The 19,784-nt window shown below is 33.5% G+C and overlaps 1 protein-coding gene across 1 annotated transcript in view; it reads left to right on the top strand.

Annotated features, from left to right (window-relative positions):
* LOC128242453 (uncharacterized) overlaps positions 1-19,784 on the top strand; it is a 30,029-nt gene that overhangs the window by 4,440 nt on the left and 5,805 nt on the right. The window contains exons 2-6 of the mRNA XM_052959609.1: positions 12,290-12,400; positions 14,035-14,127; positions 18,694-18,795; positions 19,344-19,445; positions 19,687-19,749. Of these exons, the coding sequence (XP_052815569.1) occupies positions 12,290-12,400; positions 14,035-14,127; positions 18,694-18,795; positions 19,344-19,445; positions 19,687-19,749 (471 nt within the window). The remainder of the gene's footprint in view (positions 1-12,289; positions 12,401-14,034; positions 14,128-18,693; positions 18,796-19,343; positions 19,446-19,686; positions 19,750-19,784) is intronic.

Here is a 19,784-nt window from a genome sequence, read left to right as displayed (position 1 = left end):
TTATACGAAACAGCAGTACATATGTACTTTGATCACAAACTTTCAGTTATCTGACACAGCAGTACATATGTAGTTACCGATAAACGTTATCTACGTTGATCACAAGCCCTCAGCTGTCCGACACAGCAGTACATATGTAGTTATTGATATATATTAACTACCTCACTCACAAGCTCTCACTTATCTGGCATTGCAGTACGTATGTAGTTACCGATACCACTAATTAATCTTTATCATAGCATCCCAATTATCTAACACCGCAGTGCAAATGTAATAACCAATATATGTTATCTACCTTGATCATATTCCCACAATTAAGATCGCTCGAACGACAACGTATGCGTGTTGATGTCTTCAAAACAACGTGATCCTGAAAAGTCAAACGGTATTTGATAGTGTAATGAGCTAAAGAAAAATAAATATTAACATAGGTTGATAAGAACACAGTGTATTCAACAAAAATAATACTAGCACATGTTTATGAGAACGAAAAATTGTACTAAGATAAATTCAACATTAGCACATTTTTGTGAGGCCGGTATGTACTCAACAAAAAAATCGAAAATACATTTTTTTTTTGTCAGAACGTAGTATAAAAGAACAAATCATAAAGACATGTTTGTCACTAACACATGTTTATGAGAACCTAGAAACGAAATCTATTTATTAGCATTGGTTCACTGATAAGTAGATTCGATGTAATAATGTTACAACATTGATATTCGAGGTGCTGTAAAATTGATACAAATACTTCATATACAAGTTATTCACAAATGTGCATGAAACCATTAATAAGAAACTGTATGTATATGCGAAGAGTAAAAGGTATATGAATCGCCATTGGCATGAAGAAAACTAGCATTGAGTCTTTTAACTGTAACAGGACATTGATGATTTTAACTGTGAACAGGATCTTGATTCCTATAATCAGGTTCAATGATTCTTGTACCTATACACATGATCATAATGCTTGTACCTGTAACACGATCTTGGCTCTTGTACATGTGACAGGATTTAGATTAATTACCTTGTGAACAGGACCTGGAGTTTTTAACCTGTAATAGGCTGAAACTAGATCTGGATTGCAAGATGAGATGAAAAGCTTATTATTTCATCGGATACCTTAGTATTTGAAAGTTGGTGTATCTTCTGATTGAAACATGCATCTAAAAAAAAACAATGGTTTCTGATTGTCATTCTGTTCTATAATAATAGTCATGTATGCCACCAATCTCAAGTGACAATCACAATCTTATATCGTGAGCATATTTGAACAAGAATTGGTGCATGGATTAAACCATGATAAAGGATGACTCCTTTCGACATTCGCTAATCGGCGCTCTTTAATGGATTACTTTGGGCTCATGAAGATAATATTTGTCACATAGAAGAGGAACATCCGGTACCCAAGAAGGAGTTGAGTTACTCTTTCATATACATGCCGTGTTTTGAGAGTGCATCTAAAGAGCATGGATATTTTAAATTCAAATGCGTTTCTAAAATGTAGAGCTAATAGTACTTGTTCATGTACATTGAGCAATTAGTTTCATGCCTGTTAATACAGTTTTTCAGAAGTATTGTTTTACTTAATATACTTACTTTTACTTATAAATATCCGCATTTTTAAATTGCAGATGTTGACTAAATGATGTTCAAATCATTCGTTACCCAAACAAGTTGATTCGTTTACTTAAAGCCGAAATAAAAGAGCGAACATGTAGAAACATGTTAAGAAGTCTCTCTTGCTTTAGAAGAAAGATAATTAAAAACAGTGCCTTCGTTCTACAACGTGCTTTTAAATTTAATTATTGAATTTATAGTGTAAAGACATGTTTGTTAATTTAGCAGTACGGCCTTTACGTCCAGCGCGCAGCCTTTCTAGATTGTTTAGATAAAAACCTGCTTAGCATCTGAATTTTATTCATGAATTAGGGATTGAAGCACGTGCCATTTTCGCGTAACAAAAAAAATGATTTGTATGCACCTGCATACTGGTGTATGTCCATTTTAAAGATTCTTCCAATATGAATAGTAAAACTATGACTGATTTATCAGATGATAAATAAAAATCTGGTCCTCCATATGCATGGATTGTTGCGAGACCCCTTCAAACTAAACAAATGTTGTAAAAACAATTTCTTGATATGTCAAAAATTGATTATCTGCAAGTACATACGTCTCTCTGTCTAGCCATAAGTCTGTAACCAACTTCAGGGGCAATTGCCAAGGCAACCTCTTTTGAAACTCTCAGGGTCCATGATGGTGCAGTATACAAAAAAAGGTTTGCACTTTTTCACACCTCGTCGAAACCATGTACAATCAATGTGATACTGTATGATTTGTTCCGGATGCACTGTCCAATAATGAAATACCAGAACTGTCTGAACCTCAACCGTTGTTATTTTAATTTTGTTAAATGCTTGTCAATAGCTTGTTATTGATGACCAGATTTAGACGACAGGTGAGATCTGAAAAACTCCACAATGAAATATTTACAAAAATGTGATTTAACGGCGGCTTAAGACAGTGACGTGTTTGTGTGTGCTCTTTTTAAAATGGTGAACATTGATAAAACATGAAATTTTAAGTGAATAGTGTTCAAACATTTCTTATGAATACACTTATATATTACAGTTAACCCATCTTAACAATAATTAATCCGATTTATTCTCAATTGCGACAATGGCCTCCTGTCGACCCCAGTTTTTATGAAATGCGGCTAAATAAAAACTTATATTAGTTTATAAATATTTGTTTCAACGATATTTTGTGAAATCTACAATAACAATAGTAGTTTAAATGACATAAACATATGTTGCTTCATGTGCTATTTTACAATAATTTAATATGACTGATCAAATATTGAACTATAAGAGTATAATTAATATACATGTATACCCTTCGAACGTACACAAGGAAAATGGCATACTAGAATTAAGATAGTTTTACATCAATACAGCTTTTTACTTTACAAATATAAAAGCGTAAATTATGAAAGCGGTCCTAATTAAAGCTTGGGTGTATTTAGGAACTGGTGTGATCTAACAGAAAACAATCACTGCTACAAAGGCGAGATTGATAATTTATATTATTTTGATTGTTCTTCTATTCCAGCTGTAAAACCATTAAGTCGTTACAATTATACATTTTATTTCATTTAAATATGATATACACATGGTTATGCCTAATACCTTCACCTAACAGTATTACTTTTCATTCAGGTTTATGCGTTCAATATATCAAAATTAAGACGATGAGACATTGATATTGTTTAGATAATTCATTTCAATTTGCATATTAGTTGAATTCGCAAAGAGATTTTGTTTGCGACAGGTTCCACTTTCAAAGCCTACCTCCCATTCAGGAAACAACATTGAAAGAAGACAAGCATTTAATTCTCAATTATACCTTCCTGAGATATGTGCAGTTCGCGCTCAGAAATGCATTTGTAAATTCAACATTTGTGAGTTATATGCAGCTGGCGCTTAGAAACAAACCGCAATTAAATATTTCTGAGATATATGAACAATCATTCGTAAATTCAACCATTCTGAGATATATGCAGCTGTCGCTCCGAGCAGCACTGTTAATTCAACCATTCTGTGATATATGCAGCTGTCGCTCCGAGCAGCACTGTTAATTCAACCATTCTGTGATATATGCAGCTGTCGCTCTGAAAAGCATTCGTCAATTCAAACCTTTCTGAGATATATGCAGCTGTGGCTCCAAAAACATTCGTAAATTTAAACCTTTCTTGAGATATTTGCAGCTGTCACTCCGAAAAGCATTCGTCAATTTAAACCTTTCTGTGATATATGCAGCTGTCGCTTCGAAAAGCATTCGTCAATTTAAACCTTTTTGAGATATATGCAGCTGTCGCTCCGAAAAAGCATTCGTCAATTCAAACCTTTCTTGAGATATTTGCAGCTGTCACTCCGAAAAACATTCGTCAATTTAAACCTTTCTGTGATATATGCAGCTGTCGTTCCGAAAAGCATTCGTCAATTTAAACCTTTCTGTGATATATGCAGCTGTCGCTCCGAAAAGCATTCGTCAATTTAAACCTTTCTTGAGATATTTGCAGCTGTCACTCCGAAAAACATTCGTCAATTTAAACCTTTTTGTGATATATGCAGCTGTCGCTCCGAAAAGCATTCGTCAATTCAAACCTTTCTGAGATATATGCAGCTGTCGCTCCGAAAATCATTCGTCAATTCAAACTTTCTGAGATATATGCAGCTGGCGCTCAGAAAAGCATTCGTCAATTCAACCTTTCTGTGATATATGCAGCTGTCGCTCCGTAAAACATTCGTCAAATCAAACCTTTCTGAGATATATGCAGCTGTCGCTCCGAAAAGCATTCGTCAAATCAAACCTTTCTGTGATATATGCAGCTGTCGCTCCGTAAAACATTCGTCATTTCAAATCTTTCTGAGATAAATGCAGCTGTCGCTCGGAAAAAAACATTCGTCAATTTAAACCTTTCTGTGATATATGCAGCTGTCGCTCCGAAAAGCATTCGTCAATTTAAACCTTTCTGTGATATATGCAGCTGTCGCTCCGAAAAACATTCGTCAATTCAACCTTTCTGTGATATATGCAGCTGTCGCTCCGAAAAGCATTCGTCAAATCAAACCTTTCTGTTATATATGCAGCTGTCGCTCCGAAAAGCATTCGTCAAATCAAACCTTTCTGAGATATATGCAGCTGTCGCTCCGAAAAGCATTCGTCAAATCAAACCTTTCTGTGATATATGCAGCTGTCGCTCCGTAAAACATTCGTCAAATCAAACCTTTCTGAGATATATGCAGCTGTCGCTCCGAAAAGCATTCGTCAAATCAAACCTTTCTGTGATATATGCAGCTGTCGCTCCGAAAAGCATTCGTCAAATCAAACCTTTCTGAGATATATGCAGCTGTCGCTCCGTAAAGCATTCGTCAATTCAAACCTTTCTGTGATATATGCAGCTGTCGCTCCGAAAAACATTCGTCATTTCAAACCTTTCTGAGATAAATGCAGCTGTCGCTTCGAAAAAAACATTCGTCAATTTAAACCTTTCTGTGATATATGCAGCTGTCGCTCTGAAAAGCATTCGTCAATTCAAACCTTTCTGAGATATATGCAGCTGTGGCTCCAAAAACATTCGTAAATTTAAACCTTTCTTGAGATATATGCAGCTGTCGCTCCGTAAAGCATTCGTCAATTCAAACCTTTCTGTGATATATGCAGCTGTCGCTCCGAAAAACATTCGTCATTTCAAACCTTTCTGAGATAAATGCAGCTGTCGCTCCGAAAAAAACATTCGTCAATTTAAACCTTTCTGTGATAAATGCAGCTGTCGCTCCGAAAAGCATTCGTCAATTCAAACCTTTCTGTGATATATGCAGCTGTCGCTCCGAAAAGCATTCGTCAATTTAAACCTTTCTGTGATATATGCAGCTGTCGCTTCGAAAAACATTCGTCAATTCAACCTTTCTGTGATATATGCAGCTGTCGCTCCGAAAAGCATTCGTCAAATCAAACCTTTCTGTGATATATGCAGCTGTCGCTCCGAAAAGCATTCGTCAAATCAAACCTTTCTAAGATATATGCAGCTGTCGCTCCGTATAGCATTCGTCAATTCAAACCTTTCTGTGATATATGCAGCTGTCGCTCCGTAAAGCATTCTTCATTTCAAACCTTTCTGAGATAAATGCAGCTGTCGCTCCGAAAAAAACATTCGTCAATTTAAACCTTTCTGTGATATATGCAGCTGTCGCTCCGAAAAGCATTCGTCAATTCAAACCTTTCTGTGATATATGCAGCTGTCGCTCCGAAAAGCATTCGTCAATTTAAACCTTTCTTGAGATATATGCAGCTGTCGCTCCGAAAAAAAACATTCGTCAATTTAAACCTTTCTGTGATATATGCAGCTGTCGCTCCGAAAAACATTTGTCAATTCAACCTTTCTGTGATATATGCAGCTGTCGCTCCGAAAAGCATTCGTCAAATCAAACATTTCTGTGATATATGCAGCTGTCGCTCCGAAAAGCATTCGTCAAATCAAACCTTTCTGAGATATATGCAGCTGTCGCTCCGTAAAGCATTCGTCAATTCAAACCTTTCTGTGATATATGCAGCTGTCGCTCCGAAAAGCATTCGTCATTTCAAACCTTTCTGAGATAAATGCAGCTGTCGCTCCGAAAAAAAAACATTCGTCAATTTAAACCTTTCTGTGATATATGCAGCTGTCGCTCCGAAAAGCATTCGTCAATTCAAACCTTTCTGTGATATATGCAGCTGTCGCTCCGTAAAACATTCGTCAAATTAAACCTTTCTGAGATATATGCAGCTGTCGCTCCGAAAAGCATTCGTCAAATCAAACCTTTCTGTGATATATGCAGCTGTCGCTCCGTAAAACATTCGTCAAATTAAACCTTTCTGAGATATATGCAGCTGTCGCTCCGAAAAACATTCGTCAATTCAACCTTTCTGTGATATATGCAGCTGTCGCTCAGAAAAGCATTCGTCAAATCAAACCTTTCTGAGATATATGCAGCTGTCGCTCCGTAAAACATTCGTCAAATTAAACCTTTCTGAGATATATGCAGCTGTCGCTCCGAAAAGCATTCGTCAATTCAAACTTTCTGAGATATATGCAGCTGTCGCTTCGAAAAGCATTCGTCAATTCAACCTTTCTGAGATGTATGCAGCTGGCGCTCAGAAAAGCAATCCGGGAATTTTAAACTAAACATTCAAATTTTTACACATAAGAAACTCACTGATGAAAAAATGAAATCAATTATATGGTTTATAAATATTACAATATCTTACATGCGTTGCCATTTAATATATACAAAATGTAATCGCCTATAGTTGTTTGGTATTAACATGCGCTTTATTTCATTCAACGCTTATCGCTTCCGTAGCCCGTATCAAATGTGTCCGTAAATAATTAATATTTAACAAAAAACAAAGCCGACGTTTTTTTTCATATTTTAAGCTACAACAATAAAATTTGAACTTTGTGTAAACATTTGGAAAACAAATTGTCCTTGGTTGACATTGACAGTAATCGTTTGGCCTGCTTTATTTTCTTTGAAATTAAGGCAATGCAATTTGGACCTACATACATCTATGAAAACAAATATCAATGTTGTTCTCGGGTCTTTTTCACTGTGACCGTTTGACCGACTTTAATACTTTTGAAGCTACAGCTATTAAATTTGGCCCAATTGCAAGTTTTTAAAACAATATTGTCCTGATGACAATTTCTGTGACCCTTTGACCAATTTTCTTATGTTTTAAGCTACTGCCACGAGGTTTGGAACATAGGAACAGTTTTGCAGACAAGCATCAATGTTGTCCTCGGATAATCTTTACTGTGGCCCATTGACCTTCATTCTTATGTTCTTTTAACAGCAACAAATTTTGGACCATTTGTACATTTTTGAAAAGAAATATCGATGTTGTGCTAGGATTACCTTGTTTGAGACCTTTTGACCCACTTTGTTTTTTTAAATGCTACTCCATTTAAAATTTGAACCATGTGTATATTTTTAAAAACTAAATCAATATTGTCATTGACAGGTGATCTTTTGACGTAATTTTGAACATTTGAAGCAAAACCAATGAAATTTGACCTATGTGTACACTTCAGAAAACAAATATCAATGCTGTACTTGGATGACATTGACTGTGACCTTTCGATCTTCATTAAACAGTCTGAAGCTAAAGCAATAAACTTTTGAGCATGTGTACAGATTTGAAAACAAATATAAATGTTGTGCTTGGATGACCTTGACGGTGACATTTTTACCTATTTATTTGAAGCTACCTCAAAAATATTTGGACCATGTGAACAGTTTTTGCGAACAAGTATCAATCATGCTATATATGACCTTTATTATGACTTTTTGACAGCTATAGCAATGCAATTTGGACCATATGTTTTGACAACAAATATCAATGGTTTTCTTGGATGACCTTGATACAGCAATAACATTTGGACCATGTGTACAATTTTAAAAGCAATTATTAAAAGCGTGAATGATATTGACTGTGATCTTTTGACCAACTGTATTATTCTTTGAGCTACCGCATTTAAAATTTGAAAAATTTGTACAGTTTTGTATACAAATATCAATCATTTTTTTCGGAAGACCTTACTTGTTACTTTTCATATTTTTGAAGCAAAAGCAATACAATTTGGACCATGTGTACAGTTTTGCAAAAAAACTATAAAATTTTTCACTTGATAACCATTACTGTGAGATTATGACCCTTTTTTATTTTTTAATTCAATACTATTCTGACCATGAGTACAGAAATGAAAAATACCAATATATTCTTGCCTGTGACCAATTTACATACTTTCTTATTTTAAAGGTACTGCAATGAAATTTGGACGAGTGTGCAGTTTTGCCAAACCATATCATTACTGACATAAACAAATAACCTTTGACATATCTTCTTTTTTGATGGAACAGCAATACAATTTGGATCAAGTGCACAGTTTTAAAAATAAATATCTATGTTGTGCTTGGATGACATTGACTAAACGTTTTGACCTGCTTTTTATGTTGAAGGGGAAAGAAATTAAAGTTTGTCTACAGTTTTGCAAACAAGAAGTACTCATACCCTTGGAATACCTTGAACTCCTTTTTTGGAAGTACATAAATACAATTTAGACATTATGTACAGTTCTGGAAACATATTTCATTGTCTTTTTATGATGACATTGACTGTAACCTTTTGGCTTACTTTCTTATTTTTTAAGTTTCTGATTTAGACCGAGTATTCAGTTTTGCAAAAAAAATATCAATACTGATATAGACAGGATACATTTTAACCTACAATCTTATTTTTGAAGATACAGCCATAACATTTGGACCAACTTTAAAGTTTTGAAAACAAATATCAATGCTGTGCTTGGTTAATCTTGACTTTGACATTTTGATATAGATTATTATTTTTGAAGCTACAGCAATACAATTTGGACCAACTGTTTTGAAAATAAATGGCAATGTTGTGCTTGGGTGACCTTGATTGTTACCTTCTGACCTAATTCTTATTTTTAAAGCTAGTGCAATGTCGTTTTGAACATGTTTACAGTTCTGTTAACAAATATCATTCATAAATATAAACAGGTGACTCTTTTACTTACTTTAATATGTTAAAATATTTAATTTGGAACATGTGTACTGTTTTGAGAATAAAATCTAAGCTTAAATATTTGGTGTCTTATTGTCCTCTTACAAGTTTTTCAAATTATGTCCCACAGGTGTTCCATGAAGATATTAAGGGAAAAACTGCGTTTCTGAAACAGAAAGGCCCCTAGAACTAAGATATTTGGTGTGTAACATTGTTTAGTGGTAACAAAGGTTTAGAACTTTCAGTCAGGAGAGTGATTCAAGGCTATCATGGCCCACATGTTATTGCATCTCAATCAAACATATACAGCTGTTCGATATTTATGAGATCTATAATCCGCACATGTATGGATTATGGCTTTGGAAATTGTGAAGCCTCATAAAGGTTTACTCTAAGGGTGGAAAATGTTATAGATAGTTTTGTAGAAGTGTTTGTCGCCCTTTGCCCTTTAACACATATGGTTCACTTTGAATGTACTTTTAGTAATCTGCTTACTACATGTTTTGTCCTCAATTAATAAACATGCAACATATTTAGCTAACACAAACACAAAATATATGTTCCAAGTAAAGTATAAGTATGTTGCCTTTTACCCATATATACATGTCTTGATTGAAAATGATCACAAAAAACATGCAAGTTATAGCCTCATGTGACTCAGTCCAATTTTAAGAATGGTTTAGCTGATCTCTATCTCTTATTGCTACTTACATATCATCCGTAAGACGACATAAGTCGTATTTATCAAGTGCAGTTTTTATCGTATTGAACAGCGTATTTAACGCTTGATAGTTTCAAGCGATTCTCTTTGCGGAAGAAGTTCTAGTTTTTGGTTTGTGTTATCTTTACTTGAGACATGATGCTTTTCTTCTTTATTAGGTTAGTGTAAATGTGTCGCTTAAAGCATACATGGAAGTGGTCGCTGAGAGCATTGCAAGGGATTAAAACATATATCTGGCGTGTTTGTGCACAAATGATCGATCTTTGTGTATAACACGTTTAGTTGATTTGAAAGTCTGAGTTCAATCGCATATTTTAAAGCAGAGGAACATTTTTATTTAGGAAAGTAATTGAATTTGGTATGTTTTGTATATTAAAATTGCAGAAAGTGTGATACTCAGTTCTTTAACGCCAAATTGAATCGGCTGTTTTTAATACTTGCTAATCCATTTATATATAGAATATGGTGGGCGATTTATGTAGTAGCATTATATAGTAACATTATTTACATGTTTTGGTATATGTAGATGGGATACAAACAGGCGAGATTTGCCAATTGAAATCAAAGCGAACCCTAAAGGCTCATTTCTTTATATTTTGACTTATTGATTGAAAACCTTTGAAAAAAGATCCTGTCGAAAGTCTGAAATAACAGGGTTTAGATCTTTGGTTTTAAGCTCGTTTAGTTGGTATGAAGGGATTGTAACATCATTGTTTATCTCAGTATCTCATCGACATTACGTTTATCTGCTATTTATTTAAACATAGAAGAAAACTACTATGATATTTCCTTGCTATTTTCAAATATTTCCACTATAAATCGGTATGTTCCGACAACATTATATGAAAATCAAAGTTCTATAATCGCATTGATTAAAACCGTGTCTAATAAGAAATGTATTCGGTAGTTAGAGATGAGTTTAAATACGTACATATACTGTAAGGCAATCGTACGATAAGTACGTTGACAACAAAACATACCATTGTTGGTATACATTCAAATACTAGTTAAAACTACGACTATATTTCATCCTTAGATAATCCGTTTGAAATGGCATCTCCGACATCCGTAACGTCCGCACAATTAACACTTTCAAAAATCAATTGTTGCGTGCAATGGAAGGCTGTGCAATTTACATAACCTTTGCGTTCTCAATATATTCTGATCTTTAGCATTCGTAGTTGTAGTGGTAAGATTAAGAGGTTGCAACTATCATTCAATCCTAACTGTCAGTGTGTATGGTTGTGTCGATGTTTCAATAAGACGATTTTGTAATTCGAGTTTCTTATAGTTTGAGGTAAAGTAAAGCTACGATGTTATATAGCTTTTACTTACCTTGCTAATGTCAACGTTAAACTGAAAAGAGGACTGTTTCTTATCATGCTTATTTCTACCAACTGATGGTATATCCACTACGAACGACATGCGCGTTCACTTTTCTGACACAGTGAATGGGAATGTCCGATGATTTTTTCTTTATCTTACTCTTTTAAATTTGGACTATACTCTTATTCATGTTGTTTAGCGCACATGAATTATTGACGAACAGTTGTATGTTCATCAAAGTGAAAAAATATATTTTTAACATCTATTTTATACTATACACCTGTAAAAACAAATTTGTTTTGATAATTTCTGACGCGTTCTGACCGATATAATCAATGGCTGCATTTCTAAGTTCCATGTTGACATTTTGCAAAGCATGGTTCAGTAGTTTTGAGGTAATGACTGCATTTGTTAAGAAGTGCGGGCACTTGGAAGAAGTGGACATTCTTGTATATCTCATTTGGGGTCAGTTACATTAATATAGAGATACATGGAAATAAATCATTTAACTTGTTAATCCAGACGTTGCTATACAACTTTGTGTCAATTAGTTATATCGTTCTACATCAATTATTGGTATTCGCATTCGTATGTATATTTTACACACCATGTTTCTTGTTGCGCTGTGTGTAACGTTAAAGTCATAGGTCATAGTCATAGGGTAGCCGGAGGTATCACAATGGAAAATACAGGGACAAGCACTGTAACCTACATTCTGAACCATGTTTCAATGTTAAGACAATTAATAAGGAACAATAGACACTTAATATTCTATATATTATATTATTATTAGTATTCAAAACGTAAAACATAAATGACTGCAACGACACTATAAGCCATATTGCAGTTTCTTCTTAATTACAATCCATTGAACTGTGTGTCTTAAGACACCTTTGATATATAAGTTGTTAGGAAAGTCAAATAGTATCGAATACTAAATGTTCAAAAGTGTTAAATGTGTTCTACTGTATAGTGATTTATTACTGTGGTGTTCGAAGCGGATGTATCTCGACTAGATGGTCTAACAATGGCATCGCTAATGTGTGTTTGTGTTTGCAATTGAATCAATTGTTTAAACATATATCTATATCGAGTTCTATTTCTTTTCAGAATGGATCCAGTTTTATTTCTTCTTTTCCTGATTGTCGCTGGGGCATTATTTACTTTCACTTGGCCTTGGTTCCAGTCACCTGATCCAACAGTCTGTAAAGAAACCAAAAGGTGATCACTTTCATTTTAACATGCGAGAAGGGTGGGATCTTGTCAACGGCGTATGCCAATCACCAGCGAAAACTACTGTGGATAAAAGGAAAGTAAAGAGGAGATTCTATTAAAGGACAAATATTTTCGATGGTGGTCTTATTTTTTGTTCCATTTTCTGTTTTGAATCAAAACACGACAAAGTAGGAAAAAGACTGTATGTTTTTAGTTATCAAATTCAAATTTGTCTCCAATATAAATGAGGAAAAACAATATTTTAAAAAGGGTTGCCTGATAACAGCGTTTTTTTTTGGTTTAGATACATGAATGCAGATTTATAACATTGAGTAGCATTCGACATCACGTAAAATATGTTTGATGAACGTTATTTTTCAACAAATTTGATACAGATACAACAGGCTAGCATTTAGCTTATGTCCCTGAAGTAATGCAATTTACAAAGTCAGTGGTGTAAGACGGACTAGAATGAGTCGAAATGATTATGAACGACAACCTTGTCACAGGAAAATATTAACCAGAGCATGACAAAAATGCTAGATATAGTTCATGAACGCCTGCAAAAGTTACGAAATGTCTTGTAACCAGGTATTCTCGACGTCTCTTGGAAACCTGTAAAAATACTTCAGTTTCCATAACATTTGGAACGTTCTAATCAATGTGCATGTCTTAAAATGCGTTGAAGATATGGCTGCATTCGTCCTTGAGACTACGCACTCGGTCAATATCCCTTTATCAGGTCGATTCATCATCAAAACTGTATAGTATCAATTGATTCGAGAATGTGCAAAATATTTGGCCGATTGTTCAGAACTTAGGAAGTTAAAAATGTGGTTTACGGCGTCAGCTTTTCTTTTAAAGATTTACTAATTTACGATGCGCTATAAATTTAGGTTAAATAAGCACAACTGAAACAATTGTCTCAAATCTTTTTAGATTTTCATAGGATAGAACAAAAGTTCAAATTAACATCAGTTGTAATAGAATGTATTTAAAGGAGTTCTTGTAATTAAAATAAATTGATAAAATTTGGACTGGGAAAAAGAGCAGAGGGACAACGTGATTGCCGATCCTAAAGGTGAAACATATGAACTTTTGCAAAGAATACCTGCTAATGATGAAGAGATAAAAATATCAAAGTACGTTTTGAATACGTTCTTTTCAATAATAATATATTATCCTCACTGAATAAGGCAATGCAAACTATTTAAATTTTTGTAACGCGTGTTTCTTAACGTGTGGTTCTTACTTCTTGAATAAAGTACCTGCAAAGGTTTCCGAATGAATAATTGCTCAGTTCACGAGCATACATTTAAAACATTTAAAAAATCATATCCTACATATACCGAGAAAGAATGTTTTGAACTGAAGTATGGCTTTGCTTTTCTTATAAAATTTTTTTTTTTACTTACTGTAATTCCTACGTTAAATGACTTTATATCGTAATGTTTTATCAGAACCTGGTGTATTTACGCAGACTCAACCGTATACTATATTTGTTTAAAATGACCAATAATACAGGTATAAATACAGGTATTGAAAGTGAAGAACAAAGAGTCGATAGTGTTTGGTAATTCAAAGTGTTTCATTCTTTTTTAAAGTTAATTAATCAATAAGATACTTTTTTTTAATTAAAGAAATAGCGACACTAGATTGGATGCAGTACAAACAGAGCAAGGAAACGAATTGGGTAAAAAACGACGGCATTTAAAAGATAAAGTAACAATTGAGTAAGTATGCCTATTCTGTTTTAAATAGACATTATCGTAATAAATGGGAATTTGTCCTTCTTTTTATTCATTTGAAAACACAATCAAGTAAAACCTTTCCTCTACTAGCTCTATAATTCAGATGTTATGAATAAAATTATCAATTATCATGATGAGGTGTTTCATGTTCAATAATGCTTAAATTGACTAGTATCATTCTTCAAAAGAATAATGGAAATAATAGAAAATCACATCTATCTCAAATATAAATTTTATAAGGGCCTAAAAACCTATCACAAACACGTACAAGCCATGACCTTTTCCTCCATACGCTGTTGTCTTAATGACGTTCTTCTCAAGCGTTGTGATTGGAAATTTACAGGTGTTTTCCCAGGGAACGATTAATTTACTTCATTTCGACGTTCTAATTCAATCATGATGCGCTAAATACATGATTTGCCATTGCCGTGATGTCTTTGAGGTTTATGCCATTTTTTTTTTGTTTCTCGAACTTAAAAACACTATGTTCCCAGGAGGAGAAAAAAAATCACCTAAACAATTTCGAAAAAAAAAGGTTTGAGATGAGTGTTTATTTTTAACAAATGTTTGATAATCGCAAACAGTTTTCCGTAACTTTTATTCTGTTCATTTTGTTTCTATTTTCATTATCATGCATTAACATTTAAATGCTTTTTATTAAATGTATATGCATATGTTTATGCTATGATTGTGTTTGGTGCATCTTAGTTATGGAGTGTCTTTGCTTTATACAATTTATTTAATATATGTCCGTTGCAATCTAAGAACATACTAAACAAATGAAAAAACTATTTTTTTATATTTTTTGTCAAACATTTAAAAAAGAAGGCATATATTCATAGAGATTTTAGGCAAACAATACAGCAACTTTATTCAATGGGTGGGGGAAGGGGGGCAATATAAGTTATCAATGGCTTATTTGATAGGACTAGAGCTATGGTTTATTGCACAACAGTTTTATATACCCGTTGTACACGGACCGATTTATATCAATATAACTTCGGTTATCACAATAGTTTTGTCTTTTTTGTGTCTTAAACGTTCACATTTTTTTATATTAGATAGACTAGAAATTTGGTTTCCACAATAGTATGGCCAACACTTTGTATCGTAAAAGAAGTGCACAAATTTCATGTTTGATATAACTAGAACTATAGCTAGGCCTTGAATATAATTGTTTAGGCTAACATCACAAAAATTACAAGCTACGGGTAGGATGGAATTTTTATTTATTAATTTTTGAAATATACGTACTAATATCAACATCATTTTCTTGCAAACAGTGCTATTTCTTGCAAATGTCACTCATATATTGCTGTTGTTATGGAGCTCTATTTTGTCAAAAATAATGACAGTTTATGTTTTAATAATAAAATGTGTTTTCAACCACAGTCCAAACTTAAGTTATTGTTTGTCAGGTCATCGAATGACTAAAATGCGGTACCTCGATCTATTGAATGAAGAGTGTCATTTTCTGATGACTGCATGCTTTGAAAACATTCTGATGAATTTCCTTTTTAAAACCTCATTTGGATTTGCGTACTAATGGTTCCAGAAAACTGAATGCCAAGCCAAATCACGGTTTCGATGTTTTCGGCCATCTTGGCCAGATGCTTGGACTATACCCATGAAACACATACATAATGCGGACGATCGAATGAAAATATCGTTATCGTCTTGATTTTTAGCGTATCGTAAAAAAAAATCATCACGATGTATGGAATATATTTTTTCGAAAATAGCAAAAGAAAAACGTTCTGCAAACCGAAAAAAAACTCTCTCGCCTTACTTGCATAAATGACAACAATTTTGACTGGTTATGTGTTGTATATTTACATACGTATATCAAATTAAATATGATATCTGATAATTTTTGCCGTGGTTTAATAGACTGTGTTCATTAAATTCACTGATCAGAAGTGGACAACTATTTATTCAACCCAAAAGTATGAAGTGCATGATTTTAAACATGAAGTTTCTCTATTGTTTGAATATCTATTTAATGACGACATATCTTTATCACGTGACACCATAAAGCAGCACCCGGACACCAAAATTATTTAAACAGCACTACATCTGATACAAAACCGACACTAAGTATTTATCTTTTACATCGCTAAAATGTTTTGATAAGAAAACATATCAAGAAAAGTTTACATTTATACATCTATACATTATCACTAATTTAAAAAAAAACAACAACAAAAAAAAACAAAAAAAAAACAACAAACAAGATAAGTGTCCAGGATGCCGTCCTGTTATTTTTATTAAATTAAGAATGCTACTTCAGATTGATATTTTGTAAATGTCTGAGTGAGGTTATACAGTTGGTATACTTTTAAATCAGTCCAATACGTGCACTCAGAGATTAACAAATCCAGACCTTTTCTGCAAATCTCACCTATATATATATGACCCATTTTAAATGCCAATCATGGATATTTTTGAAGATAAAACAAACCTCCCATATGAGATGAAATCGCTTTCACGAAAAGCCGGTCTTTAGTGCGGGAACAATTTATTCAGAACATTTCAATATGTTGGTGACATTCATGGTTCAATCCATTAACATCACAGAGAATTGTTGCCTCGCACGATGGTTCTGATGATAATTTTCATTCCATATATAGCTAAATATTACTTAACTTGTAAGGACTCAATTTTTGTAAGTTCTTTGTCCCAAGTGGACCAAAAAGACCTGTAATTACTTCCTAAATCTGTAAATTTTACGTTGCAAAATTTCTAATAATTTTAGGACCTTTTTTAAAATGGACAAACACCCGATATCATAAATATATTTGCGTTTATTTGTTTGGCTGGAACCAAAACCTGTTGTCTTCCAGCGGGTGTAACATTGAATCATTGAACAATAAACGGTGCAAAACTTCAAAGTGAGTGAATTTGCTTAGAAGAAAATGAATGTAACTGCTTTTTTATTGTTAAAACCAATTGGGTCTGCACTGAATGGTTGTTCTATACGTGAAGCGCTAGAAAGTGCATTGTATATCAAATTAAGCGTTATCTGTTTGGACTGAATGTCAAAGGAAAAACATTACTGTAGTGTGTAACCTGAAAATAATTACTTCAACAGTCCAGTTATTTCTTGTTTTTCTTCGGATGATTGTCATGTAATTTCAATTTGTTGAGCACGAGTAGAGGGTAGATGATACCTTTAACTTCTTTTATCAGAATATGTGCTTGGATGGAATAATATAAAAAGGTAAGAAAATCAAAGGTTTTTTAAAAGGTACACTTCTTGAAGTAATTCATTTTGTGACCATAATCAAATTGACGTGCAAAAGTCGATTCCCGGTAACAATGATTTCTGCAATACGCTTTTACGTTTTAATTTGTTTTATAGATGCTTGTGTTTCGTCCATTTAACATACTTTCTTGTGTCAATTTTGCCTATCCATCGGCCATTTTATATTTGTGTGAATGACGTCAGTGTTGTGCGTCCTGACCTGCTGGTGAAAGTGTGTTTTGTACCGGAAACAGCGACCGGGGTGATGATTGTAAAGAACATTCATAAAATATTGTTTATTTTCATTTTTATTATACAGCGGTCGGCAATGAGTTAGTTCGGTTGTATTCATTTCTGCGTAATTGTTAAAATTTACAATTAATGTAATTTATTCATTTAAATAGAAGAGAACTGGAAGTTTTGTGATTTAAAAAGGAGGATATGCCTAAATTGTTTGTAAAAGCTTCGTGGTTTATGGCATCAATGTGACCTTCTAAAGATTAGATATTGTATGATGTGCTTTATATTTAGATTAAACAAGCACAACCGAAGCAAATACCACAAATCTTATAAGAAATATAGCTATAGAACTTGTGTCCGTTTATATTCTAGAGTAGTAAGGATTTAAAACATACCATGAATGAAGCCAATGACTTTTTATATTATTAAAACCAAGGTCTGATAAATCGACATAGTTTACATATAAATTTGAATAAAATGAAAGGAATTTAGATAGGGGTTTTCATTTTCAATCCTACTATTTTAAAACCATTACCTAAGTTTACTTAAGAAACAACCAAGGTTTTTTTAAATGTCTTTAATAGTATTGCCTTTGTAAAATTTTCAGACCCATTTTACTCCTGCGTTACTGGCTTAATATTTGCCATAAAGTTGCCATCACACAATTAGATGAGCTCTTGTTTTTGTGTTACGCTTACAAATATTGACAGCCCAAAACAGCAGAAACACGATTTGATTAAGGATCGTAAAAGGGAACGAAATGAGCATTGGTTAGACAGCTCCAGTCATTGAGTCTAGATTTTTTATATATAGTATGTATGTCCTGTGCTGTTTGTGGAGATTTGTGCTGTTCGTCCATGTTTCTTGTTTGTGATTTTATGTTCTATGTCTATGGCGTTTACCCAGTGCCATTAAACGGCAGGGTTTATGTTTAAACGTTTTGCTACTGAGCTTGTTTCTGTAGCTTTTTGCATAAATATGGACTCTTATCAGTTAATAATGAAGTTTATACTACACATTTAGACGAATGTTGTATTTTTGTAGACACATATTAATTTTGACAGGCGAAAACAGCAGAAGGACGAAGTGATTGAGGATCATGAAAGGGAAAACAACGAGCTTTCGGATAAAATACGTGGTCAAGAGGAAGAAATCGAAAGAACAAAGTAAGTATTATTTCATATTCTCTTACTTAGCAATTAGGATCTAAGCGTTTTCTGACGTTTGAAAATTGCATTTTTTTTCATTTACACCAAAAATGTTTATCCCATTTCAACTAAAACTGTTATTTTGCTATGACGGTGTTAAAAGTAAATGGCAAAATAATCACAAATCTTTGAACATATTACCTTTTGAATTGAATTCCAGCATGTGTCATAACCATTTATGTAGAACGATTTAAATTATAGTTCTAAAATAGTTGAGGTTTCAGATCTTACAGTGTTACTGGATGAGTTGTGCGCAAGAAATGCCTTTGTCAAAAATGCGCAAGTGCAAAATAGATTAACACTTGTGAGCGACAAAACGTGGTTGTAATACAAACTGCTATACGAATCAACATTATATGGAAAGGAACATGTCACATGTCATTCAGAGCTTGTGCAGTCGTGTGTGAAACTCCGGCAATGAATATTAACTTTGCTAGTTGAAAATGAAGTTGATTCAACTTATTTGGAATGTTTTTGTATTTGTGTAAACTTATAAATTTTGACAGGCAAACACAGCAGAAGGAAAAGGAAATTGAGGAACATAAAGGGGAAAAACATGTACTTTTGAAAAAAATACGTGGTAAAGATGAAGAAATTAAAAAATCAAGGTAGGTTTCGAATACGTCCCTATTACTTATCAATTATCTTCATTGCAAAAAGCAATTGAAACGGTTGAATATTGTGAGGTGTGCTTATTTAAATGTTTTGTGTTAACTTCTTAATGGAAGCAGCTGTTTATACTTACAATATGTCGCGAAATCTGAAATCGTGTTTGAATGCAACGGGAGTAGGATGTACCAGGTGCACATTGTTGAAAAACGTACCGATAAAAATGCCTGTTTCGTTTAGGGAACTGGAAACAGACCTGAAGAAGAGAATTGAGGACCTCGAGAAACAATGTATTGAACTGAAGTATGGCTTTTCTTTTCTTATTGAATTTATACTTA

The sequence above is a fragment of the Mya arenaria genome, chromosome 8, assembly GCF_026914265.1.
Source record: "Mya arenaria isolate MELC-2E11 chromosome 8, ASM2691426v1".
Taxonomy (NCBI): Eukaryota; Metazoa; Mollusca; class Bivalvia; order Myida; family Myidae; genus Mya; species Mya arenaria.
This window is presented reverse-complemented; position numbering and strand designations above follow the sequence as displayed.